Genomic DNA, 20,204 nt, shown 5'->3' on the forward strand with positions numbered 1-20,204 from the left:
GAAGTGCCTCCAGCCCCATGGTACCCCTATCTCCCACCCCACCGAGTAGGGCACAGGACAGACAGACAGCCGGCCGCGGGGGAGGGGTCCCTGCTTCTCCGTTTATTACCAAGCAGCCTTCGTTTAAAAAAACAAACACAAACAGACAGACAGACAGACAGAGGCGACCCGGCGGGGCGGGGAGGGGAGGGAAGGACAGACACACAGCCCGCCCGCCGATGATTCGTTTGGTTCCTGACACCAGAGAGGTTCAAGTAGCCGAAAAGTTTCAAGTTCACCATAAGGCACTTTTTTTAAAGCCATGACGGGGAGCCCCCCGCCCCGTCCCCAGGACCCCCTCCCGGCACCCCACGGCAAGAGACAAACGCGGGGTGGGGGCCGGGCAGCGCTGTCGGGCAGCAGCGGAGGGGCCAGGTGGGGTCTTTGGGGGAGGGGGAGGAGGGAGGGAGGGGGGAATATATTACATCATCTTTTTAAATATAGATAAACTCTTATTTTAGGCAAATAGTGCCGGTCCCCTGCTAGCCCTGCGGGGTAGGGGGGGCTGCGCCCTAGGGGGAGGCTGGGCATGTGCAAAGGGCAGAAAGGTGACCGCTGGGACCCGGCCACCCCCGGGGAGAGGGAGATCCCACAGGGCCGGGGTGGTTTTAGGGGGTCGAGGGGATGGTGAAAGAGGGAGAGGGGGAGTGGGGGTGGGCTCACCCGAATAGTGCAACCGAGAGAAAGCAGCCGGGAGTGCAGGGGCGAGGGGGGGCTCGCCGGGGAGGGGCTGCTCGGGATGGGGAGGGGGGATAGTGGGACAAGCTATGTACAGCTCGGGGCGGCTGGAACACACACCCCACCCCCCGCGCCCCCCAAAACCGCCACCAACAGGGGAGAGCATGGGGCGGGACCGCCAGGGGGCGTCCTGCCGGCCCCGCCTCGGTTTTAGCGGCGGCGGTGGCGGGGTTAGGGGGGGCGGGGGTTCGGTCCAGGAGCGCCTCCGCTCGGTCCCGGTCCCGGCCCCGCTGGGGAGGGAGAGAGGGGTGGGTGTGCATCCACGGGAGGTTGCGGGGGACACACAAACCGGTCCCGTTTTCCTCCCCCTGCTCCCGCTGGGGCTTTGCCACCCGGGCACGGGCGGGGGGCGGCGGAGACATCTCCCCGCCCCAACCCCATTGTGCAAATCGGCCAGGGGGGAGTTTCCCCCTTTGCATAACTGGGAACGAACCGTGACGGGGAAAAACGGGAACAGAAACCCCGGTGGGCACGGCACAGCACGGCACGGCACCCGCCGCAGCGGCGGCCCTACGCCGTCTCCACCACCGGCACGGCCTCGTCCGGCTGAGGCCCTTCCTCTCCCTCCGCCTCCTCTTCCTCCTCCTTAGGTTGTCCCGGCCCCCAGAAGGGGCTGATGGAGAGACGCAGCCCCTCCAGCCGCCCATTAGAGAGGTCGAGCCCCGGGGGGCCGGCTGGCGGCGGCGGCGGATCGTCGCGGCGGCGGCGGCGGGTCCGCACCTCCAGGCAGTTCTGGCCCTTGAGGTGCCGCTGCAGGTGGTCGTCCTTGGCGAAGGCCTTGTGGCAGCGGCAGCACTCGTAGGGCCGGGCGCCCGTGTGCAGGTGCATGTGGTTCTTCAGGTCGTAGCTGTGCAGGAAGCGAGCGCTGCAGTGCTGGCAGGAGTAGGGCCGCTCCCCCGTGTGCTTGCGCATGTGGATCTTCAGCTTGTCGTTCCTGGGGGAGGGGGGGAACAGCACAGGCTAGATTCACAGACTCACAGATTCAACGGTTTGGGTTGGAAAGGACCTTAAAGATCATCCAGTTCCAGCCCTCTTCCAACTTCAATCCCTTGCCTCTCATCCTATCAATCTAAGCCCTTGTAAAAAGTCTCTCCCCAGCTCTCCTGGAGCCGCTTCAGGTACTGGGAGGCCACTCTAAGGTCTCCCTGGAGCCTTCCTTTCTAGGCTCCAACAGCCCCAATTCTCTCAGCCTGTATGCATAAGGGAAGTGCTCCAACCCTCTGATCGTGTTGATGGCCTCCTCTGGACCCACTAAACTTGGCCTTTACACCATCACTGCTTGCTGATGAAGTCAGTGCCAAAAAACAAGCCTGGAAAAGATCCTGAAACAAAACTACCTAGCCTGCTTCCTGAGCAGGTAAAACAACCAGGAAAAGCCAAAGGACCTCAGGAGCAGAGGGGACACACAACCAACTTCACTGAGCAGCATAAAATGGCATCAGGTGGGCAGCACCCCTGGGTAAGTAGCCACCTGGCCTGCAGCAGGCAGAGGATGGTGCTAGCAGCCCTGTGGTAGGGGTCAGGGGACCACATCCTGGCTGTCTTTCTGGGCTGTGTGGGCACCGTTGTGGTATTGGTGGTGGTGGCAAAGGAGTCTCTGTGTTGTAACACAAGTGCTGGCAGGTGAATGTCCCCATGGGTTGCTGCTGGGTACACCTGGTGGGCAGGCAGGGAGGATCCATCCAGCAGCACTCATTGGGTGCAGAAGGCTCTCCCCGGACCTGAGCCAACAGGGCTGGCAGAGGAGGTGCCACTGAGGATGCTGTCAGGTACCCAGGCAGAATCCATCTGGCAGAACTCATGGGGTGTAGAAGACCTCCTCCTAGACATGCACTGCACCATGTAGTCAGGCACCACCAGGCCTGGCAGAGGAGGTGCCATGGGGTGAATGCCATCAGGTACCCAGCAGACAGGCAGAATCCACTTGGCAGTAGTCATGGGGTGTAGAAGACCCTTCCCCAGACAGGCACTGCATCATGCCAGGAAGGTGGTGAGGCACAAGCAGGGGAGGTGCCATGGAGGGATGCCATCAGGTACCCAGCAGACAGGCAGGATCCACCTGGCAGCACTCATGGGGTGTAGAAGACACACTCCCCCTCACCCCCCTGAACCCAGACATGGAATCACAGAATTGTCAGGGTTGGAAGGGAACTCAAGGATTATCCAGTTCCGCCCCCCTAGCCATGGGCAGGGACACCTCACACTCGATCAGGTTCCTCAGAGCCACATCCAGGGCTGGCAGAGGAGGTGACACAGGGGGCGGGAGCTGGGGGGATGCCATCGGGCAGGGAGGATCCTTGCGGGGGCAGCACTCACCGTGTGAAGCGGACCCCGCAGACCTGGCAGGCGAAGGGCTTCTCGCCCGTGTGTGTGCGCATGTGCCGGGGCAGCTTGCCGGCCCCATGGATGACCTTGTGGCACACAGGGCACTCCTGGGGCATCTGCGAGCGGCGCTTCCGCACCAGCTTGTCAGGGCTGTCCAGCCCGGGTGCCAGCGCCTCGTGGTGCAGCGAGCTCAGGTACGCCATCAGGTCGGGGTCGATGGGGTCCTCATCAGAGGCAGCCTCCTCGGGGGACAGAGGAGGCTGGTAGGGAAAGGGAAAGGAGTGTGGGGGCAGCTCCTCCTCCTCGGGCAGCTCGAAGCTGTCATAGGGCAGAGGCAGCTCCTCGGGAAGAGGAGGTGAGGGCATCTGAGGAGGTGGCGGGGGGCTGCTGCAGCCCCCGGTCTCGGCGGGCGGCTCCTCGGCGTGGTTGTTGAGCCTGGCACCACGAGCTTGCAGGAACTTGCGAGTCTTCTTGCTGCGGCGGGCAGCGGGGCGAGGGGGCGGCGGGGCGGGCACCTCGCCCTCGGGGAGGGTGGCGAAAGCCTCCAGGTAGCGCCGGGCACGCTCGCAGTCGCCGTCGTCGGGGCCGGGCGCTTCCATGCCGCTGCCCTGCAGAATCTCCACGCAGGCGGCGATCACGCAGGGGATCTCCAGCAGGCGGGCGGCGCGCAGCACCTCCCCCATGTTGGCGCTGCTGATGGTGAGCGTGGCCGTGTAGGCGAACTCCAGCAGCGCCCCCAGCGCCTCCGGCCCCACGAAGTCCAACTCGCAGACCTCCTGGCCCGGCCCCGGTCCGGCAAAGAGCTTTTTGAAGTAGCGGCTGGAGGCGGCCAGGACGGCGCGGTGGGTGCGGTATTCCAGCCCCTGAGTCTTGATGGTGACGTCGCAGAGCAGCCCCAGCTGCCGCTGCTCGTTCAGGCAGCTCAGCAGCTCGCTGCTGTGCTCGGGGAAGGGGATGCCGATGAGGTCGTCCTCCGGGCTGGCCATTGTCCTCACCTGCGGGAAGGATGGGATGAGCTCAGCGACTGCCACGGGAAGTCACCCAAGGATGGGCAGGCAGGCGAGACGCCAGGGGCTCGAAGCATCATCAACTCTGCTGTGCAGCTAGGGTGCGAGGAAAAACCTCCATTGCACAGGGCTGGGTGGTGGTGGTAGCAGCAGGGACTGAGGTTTTGGTGGGACACCAACCTGACAACCCAGCTCAGCCCCCCATACCTCCCGCTGAGGTTAGCAGGTGGCAGGGCCCCCCACCACAGACCCCCACACTTCCTCCACCACCAGCACCCGGCTGCCCGTGCCGCCCCCCCAGTGCCACCACAGCAAAGGGGGAAATCTCGGCGCGGTGCCTTTGAACGGTGCCGAGGCACAGCGCTTCCTGCACCAGCCCACCCCCCATCCCCCTTTCCGCAGTCCCCCGGCACGGCCGGGCAGAGCCAACGACTCCCGGCAGCACCATCCTGGGAACGCGGGCCTCGCCGGCGGCGGGCACGGGTGGGCGGGTGAGTGCCGGGAAGAGGGCCCCGAGGGCCGGGGGCCGCCCCACGGAGCCCAGCCGGGCTGGGAACGGGGGCCACGCTTCCTGCCACCGCAGATTAGGATCAGCACCCGCGCCGCCGGTTCCTGCCCCCGCTCCCACTGGGGGCCCGGCCCCCTCCTTCCCCCTTTGCCCCAGCCCGGGGCCGCTCCTCGCCCAGCCAAGCCCTGCCTGTGCGAGCCGGCCCTTTCCCACGCTGTAGCTGGCAGGGCTTGGCCTCATCTCTTAAGCCTGGCACTGCCAGCACCAGCACATGGCGTCCCCACAGTGCTGCACTGGGAACCTGCTTGTCCTCATGGAGCTGGAGCAGGTGGGAGATGGAGCGTGGGGGAAGGAGGAACCCTCCCAACCCGCAGGCAGGGCATGGGCAGCAGGTCCACAGCTACAACCCCATGCCCAGCCGTGGGTAATGGCTTCCTGGCTGCCCAGTGCTGCTGGGTGCCACTGGGGTGGGAGGTCTTTCTGGTGGCTGCAGCCCTGCCTGTGCTCCGGGCAAAGGCAATGGGGGGCACACAGCACTGCCACGTCCAGGCTGTGGGTGCTGCCAGAGTCATGCCCCACCGAACCAAGCTGAGCCATAGCAGAGAGTGGCAGGGAGGTTGTGGAGTTTCCTTCTCTGGTGACTTTCAAGCACCCTCTGGATGTGTTCCTGCATGACCTGTGCAGGTCCTGCTCTGGCACGGGGTTGGACTCAAGGATCTTTGAAGGTCCCTTCCAACCCCTAACGTTTTATGATCCTATATGACACTGGACATCGCTGAGCCACACCAGGCCTTGCTGAGCCATGCCAGACCCATCGGCACCGGGCCCCGCCACGCCGTGCCGGCCTGTGCCAAGCCAGGCTGTGCCGTCGGCGGGCGCGGGGGACGTGCCCCCTCTTGCCCGCGGAGGGGCGGCGCGGCCGGCGGCCCCCGGCACATGAGCCCATCCCCGAGCCGGCCGCTCCCTGCGCTTGGGCAGCCGCCAAGATGGGGCTGCCTCGGCAGGCGGCTGGGAACGGCCCCGGAGCAACCGGCTGCGGAGCCGCCCCAGCCGCTGCCGAGCAGGCCCGACCGGCAGGGCAGGCGGCAGCCGCCCCTGAAACTGGGAGCCGGGCAGTGCCGACCGCCTGGGATGCTGGCGCCGACGCCAAGTGCCCATGGCCGTGCCCCTCTCGCTTGCCAGGAGCCCGTCCTGCCACCAGCCGGGGTCCCCACTGCTGGCTGTGGCGGGGGCGAGCGGATTAGGGGTGATTAAACCATCAGAGTCCCGGGAGCCAACAGGCAGCGACAGCCCCCGGTGGGATTAGGCAGGATTAGCATCGGGGGCAGGATTAGGGGAGGCGGGCACCCCGCGCCATGCCTTGGGTAGCTGCAGGGGGACGATGGGGACGTGGTGCCCGCTGAGGGCAGCCCAGAGTCTTGCGGGTCCCCAAGGCCCATCAGAAGTGGTGGTCCTGGGAGCAGGGTGGCACCAGTACCCTCCTCCATTGCTGCCTGCCCCAGCTCAAACCCAGTGGCAGTGGGATGGACACCCTGGTCCCATGAGAGACACCTGGGCACAGGGTGCTCATGGGGCTCTTCCTGCTGGCAGGGCCAGGGCTGGCACCCACTGGCATGTGCCCACGTGACGACTCCTTCACCAAGGGAGTGAGTGCCCAAGCCCAATGCAGCAGCAAGACTGGTGGCAGGGTGCTCCGAGGAGCCGACATGGCCACCCCCAGCCTCGCCGTGCCACAGCTGCTGCCGCCGGTGCCACAGAACTCACTGGCAGAGGCCTCGCTCAGCCTGGACACGGAGCCAAGGACCCCTGTGAGCGGCCACGGGGCCGGATGCCTGTGGACGAGGGCGGTGGGGCCCGGGGCAGCGCGGGGGTGAGGCAGTGGCAAGAGGGGGATTTTCCATTGCACCAAAGCGGCAGCGATGGCTCCTTCCCCCGACACCCCCACCCCCCCGCGCATCCTCCCCGCTGGAGCGAAGTCACATGCTGAGAGGGCGCTGCCATCGAGGAGATCACAGCGCTGATAAGGAAATGGGGGGGACGAGGTGTGAGGGAGCCAGAGTCACCCCGAACTCCCCTCCATCTGTCCCTGGCCGTCCCTGCAGATGACGACACAGGGAGCGCAGGCTGGGGAGGGGGCTGGTGGTGATGCCTGTGCCCCTACCATGCCACGGTTCTCTTGGTTACACCAGGCCTGTTTGGGCTGAGGGAGCCACAGGGGGCTGGGGAAAGCGGGGGATGCTCCCCATGCTGAGCCAGCTCCCATGCCAGGGAGGGTGGCATGGAACAATGCCTGCTCAGGTCACCCTGACATCCCGTCGCCAGCCTGTGCTGCCTGGCACAACTGCAGCCAGCCCTTATTCACCTGCCCTCCCACCCCCCAACCCAGCCCTGGGGGATCTGGCTGGCCTGGCACAGCTGCACACAGCAGAGTGGGAGTCCATCCCTGCAGCACCTACCCTGCACGGGAACTGGTTTTGTTCTGTGTTGCCGAGCCAGGATGGCACCCGGCACATGGACACAGTGCCAGCCTCTGCCAGCACCAGCCTCAGCTTGAGGACAGTAGAGGCACTGGAGCGGGAGGGCATGCTTTGAGTGTTCCCCTACCAGCTCCCACATGGGGAAGAGGGGCAAGGGTTCCAGGGAGTGCAGCCCCCACCCCAGGCTGCTGCTAAGTGCCACTGCTCGCAGTCACAAGAGTGACAAACGCTGTCGAGGGACTTCACAGCTGCACTGGGGAGAATGAGTCACCCAGGAAGGGGAGTGTGGCACCAGCCACAAACATGGCCCCCAGCCCCTCACTCTGCCAGGCCCCTCAACTTCAGGGAGCTGGGAAATGCACCCAGATGTCTGGGCATGCATCTCCCCTGCCTCCCATCACCCTGCTCAAAGCTGGCAGGGAGCAGCAGTGGCACCAGTGCTGGCTGCCCTGCTGAGGGGGGTGGCATGGCTGCAGGGCTGGGGGCTGTGTAGCTCCTCTGCCCTGCCGGGGGGAAGGCAATGGGCTGAGGTCTGGCTGGGCTGGTAGCCCTGGAGTGGGCACATGCCAGAGTTGTGCTGGGGGTCCTGGTGCTGGAGGGCAGGCAGCTGGGGGAAGCGGTGCCGCTCTGAAAGGAGCAAACAGCCAGCAGAGATGAAAGCAAATGGCTTCAAGAGAGAAGAGGATAAACAGAGCCCCCTGACCCACGGTGCCAAGGAGTGAGACCCACTGCACCACCCCAACCCTTCACTGCCACTCAGCTCCTCATGCCCTCAATGCCACGCAGAAAGCTTGTGGTGTTCAGGCACCTCAAGTGCCTCAGTGGGCACAGCTGTGTGCCAAGGCAAGGCAGCCATTGGCAGTGAGGAAGGGGGTCCAAGTGCCACAGCTCAGGTCTGCCTCCGCGCCCAGGCGGCACTGCCTGGTGCAGGAACTGGGGCCCGGTGCCAGCCCGGCACGATAACTGGGCTGGAGGATGGGCACAGGCAGCCCTGTCATGGCGGAACAGGCAGCTGCAGGTCCGGTGGTGGCCTCAGCACCAACCCAGGCACCTCCACCAGAGCCAAGCAGCCGGAAGCCCAACTGAGCCCCCACACCAACCTCTTGCCCAGCAGCCCTATGCTGGCATCATGGCTCCCTCCAGCTGCCAAAAAAACTTCCCTGCTGCTCAAGCCAGGCAGAGGCACGTCCGGCTGCCTGGCATTTTTGACACAGGGTGCGGGCCCTGCTCTGCCAGGTCATAGCGACCCAGACCTCTCCACCTGTCCCTTCCCTTCCCATCCCATCCCATCGGCAGCGAGGGCGGCGCAGGGCTCAGGCGACGCCAGCATCCCGGCAACCTCCCGGCTGGTGCCATACCCAAGCCCTCCCCATGCCCGCCAGTACCACAGCAGCTTCCCATCGCCCCAGCACCTTCTCAGCCGCCGGGGCGGGCTTGGGGCGACAGGGTGGGCACGCAGCTCACCTGGCGCCTTTTTTTTCTGTCCCGGTGTGGCTCCGACGCTGTGCCGCGGCCGGGTCGGTGGCCCGCGAACGGCAGGGAGGGGAAGGCAGAGGTGGTGCTGTGTGAACTTGGCCCCGCTCCCCGCTGCACTTGAGCGCAGGATCCCACCTCAAAAGGAGTCGACGCCCACACCCCGGGTCACGCACCTCCCAGCCCCGCTTCCCAGAACACACACCGGCATTAACCCTTGGCGGACGGTGCCGGGCCGTGGGGTGCCAACCCGGAACCGGCCAAGGGGGGTATCCCCTGGCTTCCCTCCTGCAGGAGGAAATTCCCAGCGCCGCCAGGACGGGTACCCAAGTGCCACGGGCATCCCCTCCCTGCCACCCGCATCACTTCCCTGCCACCTGTCCTGGCCCCCTGCCCCGTGCCAGGGCGTTGGATGGGTTCTTGCTCTATCGATGCCTCAAGGCAGGGTGCTGGGTGCTCGGCACCGGGCATTTGTTTGCTGCTGGTTGTGGCCAGCCCAGCCAAGCCAGGAGGGTGCCTGGATTCGGTGGGAGTGGGGCTGTCACCGCAGGGCTGGGCTTGGTGCGGCGTGCCATGGCCTGCCTGGCCAGCCCTGGAGCCACCCCCTAGCCCTGCAGTTGCAGGTCCTGCTCTGCCCCCACAGCAGCTCCTCCAGGTCTCATGGGGGGCTGTGGGACGTCCTGGCCCAGGGAGGGGCCCGAGGGCCAGCCCTGGCTGGATCGTGTTACCTGGTCCCCTCTGCTCTCCCTGGGCAGGGTTACCAGTGGGCCACAGCCCCCGCAGCCCCCTGGGGGCTGGCTGCAGGTTCGCGCAATCCCCCCCCTAATTACACCTTCTGCGTCCCCAGCTAAACAGCAATTAGCAGCCGGGCAGCGCTCCCCACACCCCACCGCCAGCACCCAGCATCCGCCCCGGCCGCCCACACCAACCCGGCCAGCGCCGTGCCAGGGCACTGTGGTGGGGCTGCCCACCAGGCAGGCAGCAGAAGCCCCAGCACAGCACCCTGGCATGGCTATGGCCGGGCTCTGGACAGCTCTGCCAGTGGTGCCAGCAGCACGAGGGCCAGGCAGAAAAGGGAAGAGCCCCGTGCCAGGGCAGCCGCACAGCCGGGCAGGGAGGGGGCCTCTGGCCCCAGCAACGTTCACGGAAAGGGCTGAGTTGTGCAAGAGCTCCAACCACACGGGCGGGCACTGGGGATGGCAGGCGGGCAGCGGCTCTGTTGGCATCTCATCCGTGCAGGCCGGTGCACCCTGGCATAGCATTCGCCTTCCCCATCACCCAGGACACCAGGCAGGTGCTGGTCATGCCACCACAGGTCAGCCCCAATGCCCAGAGGCAGTGGTGGAGCAGGCAGCTTTGGCCACCACACTGCCATGATGCTCCAGGCTGGCTGGCCACCCTGGAGGGGGCACACTGCTGGGCATGGCCCCAGGCCAGCGTCCCCAGGAGAGAAGGAGGGACGTGGCACCTGCTTGCCAACCCTCTGCCTGCCCTTTGCTCCCCATAAAGGAGGGGAATGGCGCCAGCCCCCCCTGGCCCAGGTGTGCCAGGTGCTAAGGGCGGGAGATAAGGTGGGCGAGGCGGGCAGGGAGGGGCACAGCATGGGCACGCAGCCCTGACTCAGGGTTCCCGCTGGTGGCCAGGCCCCACTGGGGTGAGTCACCAGGTCCCCCCACCCTGGGGGTGTTGCAACCACCCACACGCTGGCCACCAACTGCTGCTCACCTTGGCTGGGGGGCACTGAGGGTGCCCACCCAGCTGGGACCAGGCGGTCAAGGTGCTGCCCTTTGGGGTTGACCTTCATCCATCCTTCTCTAAGCTCCACCCTTGCCTTAGCCACTGGCACCCTGGCCAGTGGCACCAGAGATGGGACCCAGCCCAATCCTGCATGAAGCCAGGACAAACTCCAGCATCATCCTGGCTCCTGCATGGCACCGTGGCACCCACACGCCCTTCTCCTGAGGGCAGGATAGGCTCCTCAGCTATGGGCATCCTCATGCCCTGCACCATGTCTCACCACAGGGTACCCCGACCTGCCAGGACAAGTGGTCCCACAGTGCCCTGCTCACCCGTGGGTAGGCAGGGCAGATGTGGCCAAGGACGTGTGGCTTCTCTGGTCACCCCCGGGCTGTGCTGTGAGCGTCGCTGTCCCCAGTGCTGGGAGAGGCCACCCGAGGCCGGACGTGGGCTGTCCCCAGCTGTCCCCAGCTGCTCCCTGCCAGGGCGGCCTGGGGAGTGGGGCCACGCGCAGGCAGGAACAGGCAGAGGGAAGGAAGCAAGGAAGGAAGGAAGGAAAGGAGAAAGGAAAGAGGTTGCTGAAATGGAGCTAGGGGAGGCAGGGGGGGAACAGGCAGGAAACAGCAGCAAACCCCACGTCTGATCACCCCAGCATGGGTTGAAAGCAACCCACAGGTCCCCCAGCAGCCAAGGAGCCATGGCTGTGCCAAGGCAGGTGATGCTCAGAGGGGTTCTAAGTCTGGCTGGTGCCCAGGGCACCCCTGCCAACACTTAACAGGAGCATGGTGGACCTGGGCATCCTGCTACACCCCAGCTTGCACAACCCAGCCTGGACAGGGCTCCAATGGGATGCAAAGGCACTGAGATAGCCTGGTCCTGGGTACACGGGTGCCAGTGGCAACAGGACAAGGCTCTGCCAGCCTTCAGCCTGGGACAGATGGGCTGGTTCCGCTCACTGGCCTCAGGGGGAGCCAGCTCTGGTGCTGCTCACCCTGCAGCACACAGTCACGGGAGCCCCTTGGAGGGCAGCCAGACCCCCTGGGTCCTGTCGTGCCACACGGTCCCAGGGGCCCCCCCAGGCTGTTGGCACCTCCTCCCTGATGTGGGGTCCCTGTCCTCATGGCACCCCAGGGACTCAGCACCTCAGCTGGCACAGGAAGGGCTACGATGCTCCGTCCTGGCACCAGGGCGGTGCTGGTCCCAGTGGGGTCACCCAGCAAGGACAGTGCCAGCCCACAGCCCCCCCTCCACACCCCCCGAAATAGCCCAGCTTCCGCCCCCACGGCAGCTGCCTGCTGCCAGCTCCCCGCTGCCCACGGCTGATCCCCGGGGAGGGAAGGGGGGGAGGGAAGGGGGCCAGTCATCTCTAATCCCCCCTGAGCCCACGTAGCTGCCAGCGAGGCCGTGCCCGCCGCAGCCTCCCTGACCCACGCAGCACCATAAGCAAGACCCCCCAGCCAGCCCCGTGCCAGGAGAAGGTCAAACAGCCCCGTGGTAGCACAGAGCCCAGGGTAGGTGGCCATGGAGCCCTGCTGGGGCACTTGGGGCTGTCCCCAAACTGTCCCCAGCCCCGAGCCCCACCGGGATGTCCCCACTGTGCCAGCTGGCTGAGCACAGCCCTAGTAGGACGGGAATCCCCTTCCCCTCCCCTCCTCAGTCCCACAGCTGACACAAAGTGCAGAACCCTCCTGCCCATCCCTACCGCAGCCCCCAATCCCCTTCTCCCTGGGCACAACTCCCTGGGAGGGGAAGCTAAGCAAAACTGTCAGCCTGGCTGCTGTGCCCACCGTGTGCCAGCCAGCCTGGCCGCGCTCCCCAGTTTACCAGCGGCTGGCACCCACCCTGCCACGGACCCAGCACCTGGCAGCAGGACCCCTCCCCCCCCCCGTACTCACCGCCCCCTCCAGCCGCTGCCCATGGGGCCTGGGGACGCGGTGGGGACAGCCGGGGCAGAGCGGAGCGGAGCACGCAGAGCAGCCGAGGCTGCCGGGAGAGGCCAGCGCTCGCCTGACCTACTTCTCCTTCCGCATCACCTGCTTTCATTTTCCCTCGCCCGCCACGGCTCCGGTCCCCCCCGCCAGCCCACAGCCAGCCCCGCCGAGTCACGCCACCGGCTCCCGGTGGCACCGGGGCACCCAAGGCCCGTGGCTCCCACCCCGTCGGTGTGAACGCAAACTGCTCAGCCCCATCCCCGGAGACGGAACACGGCTTTGGGCACCGGAGTGCGCTGAAGGTCACCAAGCCATGGGCACCGGCCAGTGGGCACGGCCGCCTCCCCCGCCGCCTGCGCGGCCACCCAAGCGTCACCTCCATGGCATGAAGCGAGTCGGACGGGTCTCGGCCCAGCCCCTCACTGGTCCCTCCGGCTGCCCCAGGGCTCGCTGGGGTGTGGACATGCAGCTCCCGGGGCATGTCGGGGACGCCAGCTCTGCCGCAGGGAGCCAGGCGGGCGCCAACCTCCCCCCAACCCCCGCCCCGGCCCCCCCTAGACAGGGCGGCCTCCCCCGCCAGCACCCCGCTGGCTCCCGCGGTGGGGTTACCATGGAAAGGCGGCGGCGGCGGCGCAGGGGGAGCGAGAGCTCCCGGGGGCTCCCGCCAGCAGCCCGAGAGCTGCCAGGAGAGATTTCTCCGTGGTTTCATCATCCGCCGCCTGCCCCGAAGGAGAAGTTCTACTGCTCCATGGAGTGGGGCAGTAGCCACCCCGTCGAGGGCCGGGGCATAGGGGCTTGCGCTGGCCCTGCACCCCCCCCCACGCACCCACTGCCCGCTCCTCCCGCGCTCAGGCCCTTCGCACTCTTGCCACGTGTGCACCGAGGGTGCCCGGCACCAGCTGGCAGAGCCACGCTGCCACGGCCTCGGGCTCAGCACCGCAGCACTGCCAGCAAGGGGGGTGCTTGCCAGCCTGTGCCCAGGCATGTGGTCTCAGAGAGTCCCCAAGACCAACACTGACGTTCCTGCCCCCCCACCTGCCTATCACCCCTCTATGCCTACGGGCTTCAGCTGCTCTTCAACCTCATCCCCAGCAAGGGCACCCCTAGCCCCAGTCCTGCTGCCCCACACCCTCCCCTGCCCAACAGCTTCCCTTTCTCCACGCACCCACTTCAAGTTCCTGAGCCCAACCCCTCGGCACCCGGCACCGGCAGCACCACCGCCGCCTCAAGCCGCCAGCAGCTGCCCTGTGCCTCTGCCGGTGCTGGGGGATCCCAATCTGCCCCCTCCAGCCTGCTCCTGATCCAGCCGGCCCGGCTTGTGGCAGGGGAAACTGAGGCACGCTGAGACTCACCCCACACCAAATCCAGCACCACGTCTCCTCGGCCCAGCGAAAGCAGCTCTGGGTCACGGGTGGCCACGGCAACGGGGGCGAGCGGGGCAACGAGGGCGACAGGTCTTCTGTGGCGCGGGCCACGGCGGGAGGGTAAATACCGCACCCCGCCCCGGGCAAACAGCCGGCTGGGGGCAGCCAGCCGGGGGGGACAGGTACAGCAGGGCTGGGTGCGCGCAGGGCAGAGTCCACCGGTGTTTGGCGGGTGCCACCAAGACGCCAGGCCCAGTGGGCACCCCTGTATGGCCTCTTGCCAACGGCAAGCAGTGAGGCACCCACCACTGCCAGCGTACCAGGCCCAAGCGGGTCACTGGCATGGCACAGAATGCTGGGACATGAGGACAGCCACCCTCTGCTCCCGGCTCTACCGGCACCGGTGCAGCAGTGGAGTTCCCGAGCAGCCTTTCCACTCTCGTAATGGCATCCCTGCCCGGTGCACCCAGGGATACGGCCGCGTCGCACACCAGGCCAGGAAGGGCGGTGGGGCAGCGGCAGCACCCTGCCACCCCTGGGGTGAGCCCGTGGGGGGGACTTCGGTTGGATGGCAGCAGCACAACCGGATCCCTGCCAGAAGCTTGGCAGATGCCCCGGGAAGCAGTGGGGACATGCAAGTGTCACCGGTTTCCCGCAGGGCCGTGCAGAGGGACCCAGAAAAGGCCATGCGTGACCACCCCCCACCCCACGGGCTACGTGTTCACCGGCTCCAGCGCCGAGGAGCAGCGGCGGGTGTGCACGGTCGGGACGCGGAGCACCGTCGGCTCCCGGCAAACGAGAACCGACAGTGCTCCGCGTCCCGACCGTGCACGCCGGTAGCATCCCGGATCCACGCGACTCACCGCAACCGGGCTGCAAAAGCAGCCGCCGCACCGGTCCCGCTACCGGTCGGTCGATCCCTCCCGTATAGACCCCGTCGGTGGGTCCGTCCGATTCCCACCCTCCGCCGCTCACCTGTAAGCCCCGCCCGAGCTACGGGCCGGTCCCGGGGGCCGCGGCCCCGCCTCCGTCTTCACCTGCCGCCGTCGTGCCCCGCCCGCCTCCCCCCACCCTACCCCACCCCGCCCCCCCCCCCGGTCGCCGCCGCCGCCGCCGGGGCTCCAGGAAGCGCCCGCCCCTGTCTCGTTCATTGGACAGCACACCGGCGGTCCGGCCTCCTATTGGTGGTTGGGGCTGCCCATCAACTCCGCCACACCACCCACCCCCCCCCCCCGGGAGGGCGGGGGCCATGCGGGCAACCCCCCCCCCCCCCCAGCACCGGGGTGCGGTGCTGGGGGGCGGAAAGAGCTGAGTCAGAGGCTCGGGACGGCGGCGATTAACGGGGCTGCGCCGGGAGCGACCCCGGTGTTCAGAAGGAGAGAGCCTGGTGCGGCACCCTCTCTTCACCTCCCCCCCCCTCCCGGCGCCTCTCCCGGTGCCAGGCGCCGAGAGCGCCCCGCCCGCTGCGGCCGCCAAGCCCCGGGGCCGGGCAAGTCCCGCTCCGCCCCGCGGGCATGGGGAGGGGGCGGGGGAACCGGGCACGGGAGAACTGGCGACGGGAGGGGGATGGAGGACTGGGCAGTGAGAACCGAGCACCGGGGGGCGATGGAGAATTGGGCACCGAGAACTGGGCACCAGGAGAACAGGCACCGAAGCAGCAGGGAAGGACGGTGTGAACCGGGCACCGAGAACTGGGCATCGGGAGACCCAGTACCGAGACGGGGAATGGAGTACCGGGCAGTGGGGGATGGAGAACCAGGAACGGAGAACCCGGCAACGAAAACTGGGCACTGAGAACCGGGTACCGAGAAGAGGCCACCGGGGAAGAGGGGCAATGGAGAACTGAGCACAGACAACAGGACACTGCGGGGGCTTCGTGGAGGATCGGGCACCGACAACCGGGCACAGGGGGGCCTGGAGCGCCGGGCACGGGGAGCCGGGATTCCAGAGGGGCGCGGCGTGGCAGCCCCTCCCCGTTCCCGGCGGCGCTGGGGCAGGGCGCGGCGCCCCCCCGCCCCCTCCCCCCCGAGCGGCCCCTCCGCAGGTGCCTGGGCGGGGACCCCGCGCAACCTGTTTGGCGGCCGCCGGCCCCCGGGAGGCAGCGACGGGGCCCGGCCTGGCCCGGCCCGGGGCTCACCTCAGCTCACCCCGGCCCCCCCTCCTGCCCGCGCCCGCCATCCCCGCTACTGACTCAGAGCCCGGCCGCTGCCCGGCGCTGGCGGAAAGTGTGAGGAGCCGCTGCCGCCGCCGCGGGCTGCCAAGGCAAACACCGCCCCGGCAGACGTTATGTCACCGGGCGGGCGGCCGGGCCGCGCCGGGGGGCATCGCTCCAGCGCCGGGGCTGCTTTCTCCCACTGCTTCGCTCGCCGGGCCCCGGTACCGGGCACCTGCCGCCGCGCCTCGCCCAGTGTGTCTGTTTCCTCCCCGGGCCTCGAGCTCTGTTTCCTTCCTCCCTATCTGTCCGTCCACCTGCCTCGCATACGCCCACCCCACCCACACCGCTCACACCTCCCTCCGCGCACCGTCCGTCCGTGCACCTGCACCGCCTCCCGCCGGCCTCTGCCCGGCCACGCCGTGGGCATCGACCCACCGGGCTCGGGGCGGCGACGTGGGGGGGGGGAATCCACAGAAAATCCACCCCCCGAGCCCCCACCCGAGCCCTGGCCCTCGCTCTCCGGCCACCGGCCCGAGCATGGTCCCCAGCGCTCCCCGCGCAGCCTCCGCCCGCCCCTACGGGCCGCCGCTGTCCGTAACCGCGGCGTTACGCCGGTGCCCGCGGCTGCGCTCCCGGTACCGCCCGCCCTCCCGTTCCCCCGGGGCAGCCCCGACGGCGCGGCCCCCACTCACCTCCTGCCTGCGGGGACGCGGCGTGGCCGGGGCCGGGCGGAGGCCACGGAGCCGCCAGGCCCGTCTCAGCCGGGCCGGCGGCGTGGCAGGAAGGATCGGGCGGTCATCGCGGCCCGGGTACGTCCGCCTGCAGAGGGCACTGCCGGTCCCTGAGCTGAGCCCCGCGGCCAGACCCGAGCGGCTCCGACACGCGTGGGGACACGGCGGGGGAGACTTAGGTGCCGGTGGCACCGTTTATTGGGGTTATAAATAACAGACACAGCCCGGGCACCCCGCGACCTTCAAGGCTGTGCTTGCCCGTGGGTTGAGCCCCGCGGTGCCACGGTGGCTGGAAGGGCCCAGAATGACCCAGGCCGGGGACAGGTTACAGGAGACACTACACTGGGCCCAGTGTCCGGCCCGGGCCAGCCCCAAGCTCAGCTCCTTCTTGGCAGCTCTGTCCTGGTGCTGCTGATCTGGTGCCAAAATTTGCCCCCAGCAGCCAGACCTGGATGCTCACCTGCCCCTGCACCCCTCCCACGGGTACTTAACTGCCCCTACCCCTGCCTCACACTCACTCCAGCTGTGCCTACCTACCCCAGAGCCTGCCACATCCTTACCCAGCTGTTCCAACCTTCCCCGTATTCCAGCTGTGCTCACTGGCCCCACCTCCATCCAGCTGTGCTCACCTGCCTCACACTCACTCCAGCTGTGCCTGCCACACCCTTCCCCAGCTGTTCCAACGTGCCCCATGTTCCAGCTGTGCTCACTGGCCCCACCCCCCCTGCTGTGCCAGTTCATTCCAGTTCCTCCCTGCCTGCCCTAACTCCTCTTCCTTCCACCACTCTGGGACTCTTCTCCATCTCCTGCTCACTTTCAGCCTCCTGCACACCTGCCCAGCTCCTGCTCACCCTACCCTGCCTGCCCCAGGCCTGGGGCTCCTGCATCGGGCTCAGCTTTTTCTACAAAAATAATATAAATTAAAATAAATTTAACCATTAAAATAAAAAAAAAGAGAGAGAGAAAGAGATTAAATAGTGCCCGGAGTCAGCAACAGGCTGTGACCAGGGGCAGTGGGGGCTGGCAGGGCTGCGAGCCAGGCATGAAGGTCACCACCAGGCTGCCCAGGAGCTGGGGCAGAAGGTCCCAGTGAGGATCCACTGGGCCAGGACGACCCTGCTGCAGCACAGCCCTGCAAGAGAGAGGCTGGGGGACAACAGGGAGAGCCCCTCCCCAGCTTGTGCCCCTCTCGCAGGTGTCTTGGCGGGGGGGGGGGTGGTGGAGCTCCCTGGCACCTCCCCTTCCTCCCCACCAACCCCTCAGCGCGGCCGGTTGAGCAGGACCTCCAGCCAGCAGGGGCAGGAGGTGATGAACTGCCGGGAGTAGCAGGGCCCCCAGCCTTTGGCGAAGCTGATGCGAACGCAGTGGGGGTCGCAAGGCCCCTCCCCGGGGATCCGCCAGCCCAGCACGCCCCCTGCCCGCTCGTAGTCGAACACCTTGGCCGAGTAGCCGGGCAGCACCTTGAGCACGGGGAGCTGGCGGGCACCAGGGGGCCCCATGGTGGGCGAGCTGACGAAGATGGGGTGCTCGCTGCGGTTGTAAGCCCAGACCCCCCCCGGCTCGCGGCTCAGCAGCAGCCCCCGGCCGATCTTGCCCCGCGCCCGGCGGACGGCGCGGCTGCGGTGGGCGGCTGGAAGCTGCCCCAGGCAGAAGCCACTGCCCCGCGGCAGCTCCCCGAAGACGTTCACCGAAGCCTCGTGGACGGCGTAGAGGCGGCCCACGCGTGTCCGGTGCTCCCAGTACGCCAGTTTGCACCAGCAGCCGTCCTTAAGGGTGTTCCAGGAGAGGCTGGTGTCTGGTGGGGGGACAGAGGAGATGGGATGGCCAGGCAAAGGTATCCACCACTGCCCAGGCACAGCTATGCCATACAGACAGAGGAGCCACAGGGAGAGGTGATGGGGATGGTGTGGGCATAGTGGGGAGTGCCCTCCAGTGCCCAGGCACAGCCACGCTGGAGGGGCTACAGGGGGAGGTGATGGAGATGGAGTGGGCACAGGAGGGGGTCCAGGCAAAGGCACCCACTGCTGCCCAGGCCATGGGGAGAGGTGATGGGGATGGTGTGAGCACAGGGGGGGTCCAGGCAAATGTAGCAACTGCTGCCTGGGCACAGCCATGCCACACAGACAAAGGGGCCATGGGGAGAGGTGATGGGGATGGAGTGGGCACAGGCAGGGGGCCAGACAAAGGAACCCACTGCTGGCCAGGCACAGTGATGCCACACAGAGGGGCCACGGGGAGAGGTGATGGGGATGGAGTGGGCACAGGGCAGGGTCCATGCCCCCTGGTTCATGCAGGGGTCAGTGGAGCAGACAGATGGATGCAGAGCTCCAGGGATGTCCAAGCACTGGCTTTGGCACGGGGCTTGAGCTAAAGGAGCTGCTGCACGTAGAGCCAGGCCATCTCCGGTCACCGTCCCTGGGGACTGTGGTGAAGGGGGGACCCCAGGCTCAGGGAAGGTGGAGCCCTGGCGGCCTGGTGGCCTGCAGCCAGGCTGGAGCCGCGGCTGTGTGCGTCAAGGCACATTGTGTGTGTCCCCGTGGGCAGCACTTCCTCCGGCGGGGAGCCCGGCGCCGCCAAAAATAACAGAGGCTGGAGGGGGGGGACGGGGGGGGTGTCAGGCCCAGGCTGGTCCCCCAGCAGGAACCCCTCGTCCCGTGCTGGGGCCGTTCCTCCCACCGGGAATGGCTGCGGGCTTCACTCCCCGGTTTTCAGGCTCTGCATCCCATACCTTGGCCCTGGCCAGCTGTGGAGTGGGGGCAAGAGCTTGCCTGGGGGTGTCAGCCCTGCCTGGTGCTCCCCCTGCCCGCTGGGATAGGGGAGCTGAGCAGCCCCCAGCACGGTGAGACCCTCTTACCGTGCCAGTCCCCACCATTGCAGCTGAACTCCAGGAGCTGGGTGCCGGGGTGCTGAGGCACATCTGGCCAGAAAGGACCGCAGGACACCTTGGAGTAGGGGGGCGGTGGGGTCTCTGTTGTGGGGAGAGAGTGGGGCGAGGGGCTAGGATGCGCATCCTTGTCCCCCGCAGAGTTCTGAGCTGACCCGGGGGGACAGAAGTCAAGACGGGGAGCGGGGTCGAGAAGAGAGGCTCTGGCGGAGCTCAGCGGCACTCACCGGGCACAGCCAGGCGGCTGAAGTGGTGAGGGTTACAGCAGAGAGCGGCCAGGTCCCCGCAGCCCCCTCGGCCCCCCGCGCAGTAGCAGAGGGGTTTGAGTTCGTGGGGCTGGCGCAGGTCGGGCCAGCGGTAGAGGCGGCAGAGCAGGACCTGGGGGGGCAGCGCCTGCTTGGCCCCCCGTGGCGCCCAGACGCAGCCGGACTCCCAGGCACCTCGGCTCTCCACAGCCTGCACCAGCAGCTCCAGCTCCTCGTCCTTCAGCTTCTTGAAGAGGGCGTGAGCCGCCGGTTTGAGGGCACCGGGACCCTCCTCGGGGCCGGCCGCCGCGCAGCGCTGCCGCCACAGCCGCCTCACCAGCCCGGCGCGGCGTGAGCGGAACATGGAGGGACGGCAGGGACCACCTATGGGACAGGGACAATTGTCACACACCCCCCTCTGCACCGCGGGGGTCCCCGGTGGGGAGCCGGTGCATCTTCCCATGCCGCAGAGCTGGGACCCCCAGCATGGCCACCCAGCAGCTGCCTCTTCCCCGTGTCCCTGCGGACAGGAGAGGACACAGCGCTGCTCCCAATGGGGATGGGTGACCCCAAGGTCACAAGCCATCAGA

At 67.5% G+C, this 20,204-nt stretch overlaps 3 protein-coding genes across 3 annotated transcripts; 1 reads left to right on the forward strand and 2 right to left on the reverse strand.

Annotated features, from left to right (window-relative positions):
• Positions 1–1,287: 1,287 nt before the first annotated feature.
• ZBTB7B (zinc finger and BTB domain containing 7B) lies at positions 1,288–4,109 on the reverse strand. Its single transcript, XM_054397011.1, has 2 exons — positions 3,094–4,109; positions 1,288–1,711 (listed from the first exon to the last, which is right to left on the reverse strand). Exons 1-2 carry the CDS (start codon positions 4,086–4,088, stop codon positions 1,288–1,290), a joined length of 1,419 nt encoding a protein of 472 aa, XP_054252986.1. The 5' UTR covers positions 4,089–4,109.
• A 3,638-nt stretch (positions 4,110–7,747) lies between these two features.
• On the forward strand, positions 7,748–13,723 carry LOC128978902 (basic proline-rich protein-like). The gene is made up of 8 exons (XM_054396938.1): positions 7,748–7,812; positions 8,764–8,889; positions 9,807–9,882; positions 10,590–10,642; positions 11,695–11,815; positions 12,012–13,223; positions 13,305–13,490; positions 13,604–13,723. The coding sequence occupies exons 1-8, from the start codon at positions 7,748–7,750 to the stop codon at positions 13,721–13,723; spliced, it is 1,959 nt and encodes a 652-aa protein (XP_054252913.1).
• A 4,021-nt stretch (positions 13,724–17,744) lies between these two features.
• LOC128978934 (mothers against decapentaplegic homolog 6-like) lies at positions 17,745–19,993 on the reverse strand. The gene is made up of 3 exons (XM_054396970.1): positions 19,597–19,993; positions 19,340–19,453; positions 17,745–18,280 (listed from the first exon to the last, which is right to left on the reverse strand). Exons 1-3 carry the CDS (start codon positions 19,976–19,978, stop codon positions 17,745–17,747), a joined length of 1,032 nt encoding a protein of 343 aa, XP_054252945.1. The 5' UTR covers positions 19,979–19,993.
• Between the last annotated feature and the right edge of the window lie 211 nt (positions 19,994–20,204).

Source organism: Indicator indicator, chromosome 40, assembly GCF_027791375.1.
Source record: "Indicator indicator isolate 239-I01 chromosome 40, UM_Iind_1.1, whole genome shotgun sequence".
NCBI lineage: Eukaryota > Metazoa > Chordata > Aves > Piciformes > Indicatoridae > Indicator > Indicator indicator.